The sequence below is a fragment of the Chiloscyllium punctatum genome, chromosome 11, assembly GCF_047496795.1.
Source record: "Chiloscyllium punctatum isolate Juve2018m chromosome 11, sChiPun1.3, whole genome shotgun sequence".
NCBI lineage: Eukaryota > Metazoa > Chordata > Chondrichthyes > Orectolobiformes > Hemiscylliidae > Chiloscyllium > Chiloscyllium punctatum.
This window is the reverse complement of record NC_092749.1, coordinates 22,812,687-22,823,982: the sequence shown is the minus strand read 5'-3', so window position 1 is coordinate 22,823,982 and position 11,296 is coordinate 22,812,687. Positions and strand designations below refer to the sequence as shown.

Here is an 11,296-nt window from a genome sequence, read left to right as displayed (position 1 = left end):
GGCACCAGCAGCCCTGTACATGGCAGAGGCTGCAGATCATGTATTGAAATGATCCATCATCTGGATCAAACTGAGGTGGAAGCAAGTCATTCTTGATCCAGAGGGACTGGCGAAGGAAAAGGAGCTAAATGAATAATTAAATCTTTCAGTTAGAGCAGCCTGGTCAAATCGACAAGGAAGAATTATAGCGCTGATCTATTGTATTTGCACTGTGATGCAGCTATTAATCATGCCTGTTACTTGAAAAAAAGTTAGCGGATAGACTTTATGATGTGATCCAACAACCCTGTCCCATCTCAGTGCTCACCAAATATTTAATTAATGCTCATTCATAAATACACTGAATTCAGTCTATCACAGATTTCCATTGATTAATGCAACTCTGATAAAAATAGTAAGCAGACAATTATCTAATAAAAACCCTTGGCTATTTTTACACTGTACGAATCTTAATTTTAACCCTGAGACCAGCAATGCTGAATCCAATAAATAATTGATTACAAGTTTTATTGCATGGAATTAGATTTTATATTTTGCTTTTGTGTTGTGTGAGCATAGTTTGAAATGTTCATAGACTTAAATTAAGAGAAACAACATATTAATTTTCTAAATGTTTGGCAATCTTATATGTAAAGAATTAATTATTTATCTTAATGCCAGTCAATAATACAATAGTTAAAGCTAAAGCAATAGCTAAAACAATGATTTCCAGCTTTATTTACCATCAAGGCCATTGATCTAATTAATTATTTTACAATTAGGGATGTTGGCAGGTTGGTAATATAAACAGATTTGTTAATCAGAGGCCCTGGTTAATGATTTGTGGACACAGATTTGAATCCCAGCATGACAGGAGATGGAATTTGAATTCGGTTAATAACTCAGAAATATAAAGATGGCGACATTAATAGTGATTGCAGCAACTATAATCAATTGTTGTAAAATCCTGGCTGGTTCACTGATGCCTTCATTTTTACAGACAGAATGTCGGTGTTCTACAAAACAGTCTCGCAGTCTGCGGTTTGTCTCCTCACTGTAGCGGGGATCACACTGTGAACAGCAAATACAGTAGACCAAATTGAGTGAAGTTCAGGTAAATCGCTGCTTGTGTGTGTGGCTCCTCGAACAGTGGAGGAGGTAAATGGGAAGGTGTTATACCTTCTTATCAATTTGCGTCCAATTTCCACTCCTCTCTCACTTTCACCTAGTCCATCTCCGACTCCTCCCTTTCCTTTCTCAACATCTCTGTTTCCATTTCTCAAGATAGACTGGCCAGCAATACCCACTATACACCCATCGACTCCCACAGTTACTTTGACTATACATTCTCATATCCTGCTTCCTGTAAGAGCCCAAGCCATTCTCCCAATTCCTCCATTTCTGACGCATCGGTTGTGATGATGCCAACATTGACAAGGTGGCCTCTGAAATGTCCATCTTTCCCAACCTAGAATTCCCCAGGACTGTTATTGACAGTGCCCTCAGCCATGTCTGATCCATCTCCATCTCCTACGCTTCTGCCCTCATCCCTTTTCTTCCCTTCCACAACAGTGATAGGATCCCTCTGGCCCTCACTTACAATCCCACGAGCATCCACATCCATAGGACCATTGGCTACCATTTCTGCCGCCTGCAGCAGGATGCCACCACCAGACACTTATTCCCTCCCCTCCATCGTCAGCATTCTGCAGGGACCATTCCCTCTGAGATACTCTGATCCATTCCTCCTTCACTCCAATACCTGCTCACAGCCCTTTCCCATGTAATTGCAGGAGATGTAACACCTGCCCGTTTACTTCCTCCCTCCTCTATAGCCAAGACCCCGCACACACCCTTCAGGAAAAGCAGCAATTTACTTGCACTTCACTCAATTTGATCTCCTGTATTTGCTGTTCACAGACTGGTCCCCTCTACAATGGGGAGACAAATCACAGACTGGGAGACTGCTTTGCTGAGCACCTACATTCTGTCTGTAAAAATTACCCCAAGCTTCCAGTTTCCTGCCACTTCAACACCCCACTGTGTTCCCATGTCAACATTTCTGTGCTCCAGTGAGCCTCAGCACAAGCTCAAAGGACAATATCTCTTTTCCCACTTGGGGTCCCTGCAGCCTCTCGGACTCAGCATAACTTTAGAGCCTGATTCCATCCTTCCGTGTTTTTTACCCACTCCACATCCACTTTTGTCACGGCATGGGTTACTTTTAGCACAGGGAGAAAATGAGCACTCTGGATGCTGGAGATCAGAGTTGAAGAGTGTGGTGCTGGAAAAGCACAGCAGGTCAGGCAGCACCCAAGGACCAAGAGAATCAACGTTTCAAGCATAAGCTTTTCAATTACAAGTTTATGCTCGAAACATCGATTCTCCTGCTCCTCGGATGCTGCCTGACTGGCTGTGCTTTTCCAGCACCACCCTCTTCGACTCTTACTTTTAGCGCAGCTAGCCCATACTCAGCTCTCTGTATCACTTTAGTCAGTATCTCTTTTATCCTAGCCTACTATCAATAATCCCAAATCTGCCAAACCCCTTTCGTATCTCCGTCTCTGGGCTCTGACTCCATCTCTCCTCCAAAACCCTGTCTTCAGCATAAATACCAATTCTTCCTAGCTGCTACAGTTCTAATAAAGTGTCACGGGACTCTGAATGTTAATTCTGCTTTCTCCCCATAGATGCAGCCAGACCTGCTGCATTTTGCCAGCAAGCTGGTTTTGTTTCAGATTTCCAATAACTGTAGTCGTTTTTTTTAAAAATTGATTTTTCTTCAAGTTGTTGCTCTCATGTACAATATAAAAGAAGCAAATGTGATGCCAGAAGTCTTTTTGCATAACAAGTAGTTTGATCTATTCTTGACCCACAGGTCTTGGACACATGGGGCAGGGCATTCCATTGGGCTGTGGGATTTTTTTTTCTTTTTTTGTTTTTTTAAAATTTAACCCCCACACTACTGCCTAACTGCAATAGTGTTTATATTTTTCCCAGCACCCATGGTGTGTGTGTACAGGTGTGAGACACAGTGAGAGACACAAAGTGCACGAATCTTTATTCCATTTCCACCACCAGGAAGACAGGAAAACACCAGAGTGGCCAGTGACAAGCACTGCCCTTCACATCAAAGGGCAATGGTGTGTGATCAAAACAGTGAAGGGGAGGGTAGGGACTAAATCAAAATAGAGCTGGAGGCTGTGGGATTTATTATTATTTTTTTCTTCTTAACCCCCACACTACCGCCTAAGTGCGGTAGTGCTTATTTTTTCCCCAGCACCCATAATGTGTGCGCGCAGGTGTGAGACACAGTGAAAGGACACAAAGTGCACGAATCTTTATTCAATTTCCACCACCAGGAAGATAGGAAAAAAACACCCGAGTGGCCAGTGACAAGCACTGCCCTTCAAACCACAGGGCAATGCTGTGTGATCAAAACAGTGAAGGGGAGGGTAGGGACTAAATCAAAATAGAGCTGGAGGCTGTGGGATTTAGAGTGCACTGCCTGGAATTCTATTGGAGGCACATTTGATTAAGGCATTGAAGGTGCTTTCAAATGATTACGTGCATAGAAATAAGTGCAAGATATGGGGGAGAAAGCAAGAAATTGGCAGTAGCTGATGATGCTCCTCTGAAGAGCCAGTGCACACACAATTGGCCAAATGGCCTTCTTCTATACCATAACACTACTGTAATGCTATGTAAACTCGAGGGCATTGTGTTTATTGTAAAAGTATAGATGCTTTAAATTATTTAACTGAATTTTATCGACAATTTTTATGATCATTCCATTTATCATGAGTTGCTAGTTTGAATGTGACAGCATTGAGATTTTCTTCTGTAAAATTGTAAAATATCACTTTCTAAATTATATAATGGCAACAAGTCAAGTTTAAAACATGCAAAGTTAGAAACTGATCTCAGGTGGTGGTACAATCCAGGTGCTATCTAACCAATTATTTACAGAACCTGAATTTCAGTTCTATTGCAATTAATGGAATTAAATGTCAAGCATGGCTTGGAATGGGCAATCGATCAATATTGCCCGAATTACTCCACCATCTGAAACAAATTTCTAGTCTGCATACTTGTCAAGTACCAAGTGATGCATTAACCTCCAAACAGGAAAAAAAACATTAAGATAAAATTATATTTGTCAAAAAAAAGTCATAAACCAAACCCTTATTTTCTTTGCTGCCTTCCCTTACAATGTTGTAACTACAGAAGTGTTTAAAAGATGAACTGTCCATTGTACTTCTACTATTAACATAATTGTTCAACTATTAGTTCGCTGAGGATAAAATTAAGTCGTTGATACATCCATCTGGTCCTCCAATGTAGACCATAAGAAATAGGAACAGTAGACCGCTTGATCCCTCCACCACTCAATAGCTGAAGCTTGCTCCATGTCAGTATTGACTTGTTCTCGATGTTTCTGTTTCAAGGTATGAAGGTTCATGTTAGGTTGGGTTGGGAACTATTTGATTTGCAGTTTCAGACCATAGGATATTATTGAGAAGAGACTTACTTTACTACAATAAATACATTCTTGATGGAAAGCTAGACAGTTTTTCCTTCCTGGTTTTGAAACCAGCCTATAACAAGATATAGTAGACTGCTTAACTTTCACGTTGATGTTGTCAGACGTAACATATTGTTCAGATGAATGGTCTGTCTTCTCTCGTGATATAGTTTATTACACTCTACATAGTCAGCACATTCAGTAAAATCTACTGATTAAATGCATAATATTTCTTGAACAGTTTCCTAGATTCTATGCCCACCAATATTTGGACTACTCATGTTAATATTAGATCTTATTTTGATTGAAAATTTTCAGTAACTGATTTATCTAGGAGACAATTATAGAAAATGGGCTTTCCTGGAAATTTATACCTGCTATTGAAGCATGATCACGCCAGTGTCCTATTGGTTCTTGCTGTGAAATATTGATCAAATGCTGTTAGGAAGTTGTCAAATCTAAAATCAGCTTCTTATCAATGTTATTTGTGTAACATGATCTGATGTTCTTCCATGTAGAGAAGTTAAAACTGTTCTACACTCAACTGTTGCTCCAATCCTGACATTGTTCAAAATCTTAAGAATTTTGTTTTCTACAGTAACCTTTTAAAACAATTTGAAAGATAATAGCATCACCATCTCAATGATTCAGACCAATACTATAACCCAACCAGATCAATTGGCAACCCAGCTCAATTTTACTAACTTTGGTAATGAATATTGGACTATTATTTCATGTAACAACACCACCACTTTTGATGCAATTATGATTTTGTATGGCTGTTTCCAGAATATTCTAAGTGGTTGACAGTATGATTGGATGCAAGTTGATAGAGGTGGAGGGGTGTTATATCAAATAGACCAGAAAAATTAAGCCTTTCTGGTTCTAAGATTTGGATTGGCAAATTTTGATGCATTCTTTTATTGTTGAAGGCACTTTTTTTTATTCAAAAGAACATTGTTCTCCTTACACATTTGTTGCCTTGCAGCATTCTCAGTTGATTAAATTTGTTGACAAATTTTCATTGTACAAAAACAGAAAACTGCTTAAGCTTATGCTGCTTTAAATGCTAAGTTCAATTTTACTTTACCAAATATCTTCATTTGAAGATATTAGTTTTCCAAGATGAAGTAGCATTTTCAAAATGATCTGGGTGGAAACTTTTCAAAATGGCAATATTGAATTTATATCCAATGATTTTGTTTTGACAGTACCAAAAGATGGTTGCAATGACATCATGCAAATTTTTTGCATCCAGAGAAGTCTTTGCACCAAATTTAAAAACCCATCATTTTCTTGATCCAATGTTTTCACATTTTAATCAATAAAACTTCTTAGCTGTCAAATAAAATTTTGAAATTTGTCAAAACTGTCAAAATAGGATAGACTTAATTAAAATCACCCTTGGGGCTTTGATACTTTGAACTGCAACAATGATTTGCTTTGTAATTAAGGTTTCTCAATTTTAAATCTCTATTTGAAAAATTCTTGTTTTTAATTTTATCTGCATAAACAGGTCAGAAATGTTAACTTTATGTCAGACTACTCAACAGTGGTCCTTTTCATAGCTTTGAGTATCTTCAAAGTATCTTGAGTATCTTGAGTAACTTGAAGGTGCAAGAGCATCTTGCACCTTCAAGAGATGAAATCTGCTTTTGGTGTTGGAAAGCAATCTCTTTCCACAGATACTCAATTCATTTGTCCTTCTTGCTATTAGTATGCTTTTACTGCGTTCAATGCTTCTTTAAATGCTTACATCCTCTTAATGAAGGGCTTTTGCCCGAAACGTCGATTTTGCTGCTCCTTGGATGCTGCCTGAACTGCTGTGCTCTTCCAGCACCACTAATCCAGTACTTCCTCTTATTGCCTGTAAGGCTTTTTGAGATTTACAGTAATTTGATACTGTCTGGAAGAGTTTTCTGTTCAGCAACATTTCCGTCACACCTTGTGTTCAAATGAGGTTTTTCTAAACGCTAGCTGTTCTAAAAGCTGTCAAGAAATCACTGGTAACAAAACAATGTTTTGCATTCTGTAGAGAATTTCAGATCTTGTTTCTTGAAAATCAATAGCCAATTTTCTAGGCAGTTAATCCCGCAACTTTGACCATCTTTTATTGTAGCGTTTTATGCCACACTGAGTTTGGGTTCAGGATAGAGAATTGGGGATAAGACAAAGTCAAGAACCGTCTACAGTTTTAGACTTTGAAGTAACTAATTATTTTACATTATCATGTAACAGTGTTTAGTTTTAATTATAGATCTACCAGGGTCTGACACATAGTTATATTGATAAGGACTAATCTAGTCTCATGTCCATGTGTTATCTCAATCTTTCTAGTTGGTTCCAACCCTTTCAATGGAGCACTATTTATGCCTATTGAAGTGAAGTTGTGATATTATCACAAGATTGCGCCAGGTCCCAAAGCCCTTGCATAATACTTCGCTCCTAACTTAGAATTGCAATCAGGTTCTGGCTTATTCTGCTGGTGAACTGCCAAAAGATATTCCATCCGATTTTGACTCCACAGGTAAAAATGCCCACAATTCAAATTGCAACTTAGTATAAAAATGAGACTTACAATGAGGAATTGTGCAAAAAGCCATAGAAATGTAAAAGCAAGATATGAGAAATTGACAGATCAAGAGAACCAATGCAGGAACAATGTTACATGTAGCTTGGTATCTGACATGTTGTATATCAATTTGCAGCCAACAGTTTTATGAATATATTTGTTGTTGGTATTATCATTCAAGCATATGAAAGACATCATATGGGGAAATAAAACTTGTATTTTATTAACAAGTCAGGTATCCATCAAATATCAGTGATGGTCTTCTAGTTTTGTGACAAACATTCTTAGCAAAAATCTGGGAAAAGAACTTTATTTGAACACATTAGAAATGTAAAAATACAAATGAACATACATAACCAAATAAAAATAAATAGAGCCAATAGTGTTTGTACAAAATCAAGAGAAAACTATGTAACTGCAAAACAAAAGACAATATTACAAATTACAATAAATGTGTAAACATGAACAAATACAGAAAGTGAAACGCTCAGCCATATTTAGAAGTTGGAAAAATCATTTCATCACTATTTATTAGAGAAGCTCAGTCATAAACCATCTCATCACTTTTCAGTGTATGGGGCAAAACTCTAATTTTTGGACTGTAATAGCTTCTAGCCACAAAGAATATAGGCAACATTGGTTGTCTCATTATCCCTTTCTCAATGCTCAGAAAAGCACTTTTTACAATCCACAATATTCAAAAGGCATTTGCAAATATAGATTGGGAGTGATAGCCTAATGTCTGTTTCTAGTTACTAAAGTCTGACATAGTGTGCAATACTGCACATTTATGTATCACTGAATTCACACTATTAACTACAGTTTAGATTAGTTGGAATACTCTGGGATCAATTTTTGATTAAAATTGTGGAATATGACAAGTAACTGTTAGGGATATATATATTCACAACATCATAGGCAACTCATAATACCATGTCATAATTGAACAGATGTGAAAGATAAATGCAAACATCCTTTATAAAACACACTGAGTATTGCTTGGTTGTTCAATTACGCTTTTGAATAAGAGCTTCAGTGTTAGAATGGTATGCTAGTGGAATGGAATAATCTAGATCAATGTAAAGTCCAGTAAAAGCTACAATTACAACAACTTGAAAACTTTCAGAAGGACAGTCTTTGTATACAAGGCTGTAGATAATCAATTTGGAAATTACTAGCATAGTTTGTGAACAATAAAACAACTGGGATTGTTTTAGTAGTATTTTAATCATGTGAATATAAAAATTGAAAATAGGACAGGAGGTCTTATGTTTTTAAATACACCTTTGGATTATCACACTTAAATATGACATTATTTGAAACCCAAATAGAATTGGGTTGGTGTTGCTCTCAGACTTCCTTTCTTTTTACAATGTCGCCTAAATCATAGGTCATGCAGCACTCCTTCAGTGCAAAGTTAGACCATAAAGAAAAAAAATTAAAGTTTTTAAGACCCTTCGGTATCAAAAAAAAAGGCAAAGTTACCAGTGAGTTAGGTACATAAAAAAGTCCATTTTTCAAAATATCTCAAAGAGCCTGTTGTGTAACAGGGAAGAGTGAGTTACACCAGACACCATCCAATTGAATTAACACCACTACTCAAAACAAGATCGATTTATATGCCATTTGGCTGTATCTTTTAGTGTACAATTACTTAAAAGATTTGCTAAGCTTCAAGCTTGCAGTGCATTTACTGCCAACAACAGGTAGCTCAAAGTAAATGTGATGTAGACTATAGTTTCTGGCACTGCTGGGTTCAATTGCAGCTAGAATGTTAAGAGGGATCAAAACATAAGTAGGGAAGAGACCAGACTAGGTTCATATTTTTTAGCAACAAACTCACAGTAATATTAATGAATTATCTTAAGTGCATGATGTGTCTTTCTGAGCACAGTGTATGACTTGGGGCAAAGCAATAAACTGGATGGAAGTAGAGGGATTAGTTCTAATAACATAAAAGAAGGAATTAAACCAAATCAAGACATACCTAAACAGTAAAGTGTTCTATTACTAAATCTTAAAATGTTAAGATTATATTTACCATTGAGACAGAATGTGGAGCTTTACCTTGATTTGTGCTGATCAACATAGGTAACATCAATTATTGAGAAAATAGGAAATCTCTGCTAGCTAGTACTGATATCAGGTAAGATATTATATCAATCTCTTTAACATCTCAACTATTCAACCTAATTCCATACTCCGAAATATACATTTCACTGTCATCATTCCAGTTTCCATTTCTCACTTCAGTTATTTATATAGCTTCTAAACAACGATACAAAGACAAGCAACAAATCCATACTGCGATCCCTAAGAAATGGATTGATATTGACCAAGTTAATTTTACATGAGGGAGCAGAATGAAGAGAAGTCCTTCTATCATTTGGATGAGAGTTGTGTTGTGCATGTGGTGAGGATGGATATTTTCCTATTTCCAGTTTCAATAATAACATTTAAAGTAAAAGGACATTCTGTTGAGAATGGGGTACTTTTGTCATCAAGTCGGTATCCAAAGAAACAAGATACTGTATGTGCTAAACCTACCTTTAAAGTACATTACATGGCAGCATAATTAGAATCCCAGTTTAACTTTTTATTTCCACTTCCATGCTTGAGTGGACTACCTGTTAAGAGCAACTTTATCATCTTAACTCAATTTTAAACAAAAACTACATTGAGAATGCCCTGAACACATTTAATGTTGATGAGGCAAATTCATAAGAGATTTTCTCGCATCAACTTAAATTAGTTACAAAATTATACCAGGGAGGTGGAACTGCCTCACTGTGCCCCCTTAATCTATCAAGTTTGCTTTTAACACTTATTATGCACTGATTTTCTACAAATGAAGTAGGGTTACCAAGATTTTGTTGGAGTGAATCATTTGAGGGCTACTGATTTGAGATTGGTCCTTTGATATGTTGATCAGCTCACTGCACAATGAGCATCCCAATTATTCCTCTTAAATGGCAACAGTGTTTGCAATCCACAAGGCAATGCGTTAACTTTTGCTTATTTATGGTTTTGTTTAAAATCTAATGAATAAAGAGTGTTAAACAAGACCCAGTTGCCAACGTAACATTCCCATCCTTTAACTTGCATGTTAATAGTGCAATATTGTATAACACTAATAGTGTTGTAATCAACATGACTTTTCAGCATTAGAAATCATCAACCAACTTCTGATCACAGCATAAAGCAGAGATTCTTATCCAAAATTACAATAATTACTGAATATGTTTTCTACTTTGTACAGTTAAGCAATATCCTATGTAGAGTCTGTGGTTTACATACTAAACACATAAATAACCAACAGCAGTTCTTTGATGCAACAGAACGTTGTTCAACTGACCAATATACTGAGTAGTTTGGCACTGATGTTTTTGATATTCTAAGCTTGAGTTGTCTATATATTAGTCCATTTAAACAGTGCTTAAACACAACATTTCTATTCCAGTTTTTATAATAATGCCAATTTGCTTCTCCATTTTGTTTTGAAGATGACTCATGTGGCTAGAAGAGCCATCGATGTGTTCACATTTCACTGGACACATGTGACAATGTGACATCTGTCTCCCTAATGTTTCATTATTTGATGGATGCAAAGCTTACAGCCATAGCAAAAGTTATGTGGTGAGGAAAGCACCACAGAAAGCAGGAAAACACCTCAAGGCTAGTAAGTGGCAAGCACAACTGTTCTCAGTAACATAGGCCAGATCAAACCTATCGTGCCTGTTGATATATGCGCTGCCACTTTGAAGAGACAAAAAAAACCATCAGTCATGCAAAGAATTCTCTCTGTCCTCCCCATTGTGTACATATTGGCTGAAATGGTTGTGGCAGTCAGAATTAGAACCTGTGATCGGAGGACTTCGGTCTGAACTTGTCTTGTGCTTGGTTTGTCCGAGCAAACTGGGACTCGATAATTTCAGGCCACATGCTGAATCCAAAGTACCATCTGGATCAATAATCACACTGATGGCTGAAAAGGAAAAACACAGTAACTGTTAAATAACTGATTTCAATGAATCACAAGTGACAATTCTCTATTTTAGATCTTTCTCCAAATCTTTCTCTCAATTTGTGTTTCATGTAAAATCAGCGCTCATTCTCATTCATGACAGCATTTTTGAAAAGCCAATTCCATTTTTATCATGATTATTGGAACAGATCCACAAGTTGGTTGGTCTCATTAAAACATATTTTAAAATATAACT

The 11,296-nt window shown here is 36.9% G+C and overlaps 1 protein-coding gene across 17 annotated transcripts in view; it reads right to left on the bottom strand.

Moving 5' to 3' along the window:
* Positions 1 to 7,275: 7,275 nt before the first annotated feature.
* cep170aa (centrosomal protein 170Aa) overlaps positions 7,276 to 11,296 on the bottom strand; it is a 164,901-nt gene continuing 160,880 nt past the window's right edge. For all 17 annotated transcript variants that reach the window (XM_072580474.1, XM_072580483.1, XM_072580480.1 and 14 more), the window contains one exon: positions 7,276 to 11,061. In XM_072580474.1, the coding sequence (XP_072436575.1) occupies positions 10,856 to 11,061 (206 nt within the window). In that variant the 3' untranslated portion in view covers positions 7,276 to 10,855. The remainder of the gene's footprint in view (positions 11,062 to 11,296) is intronic.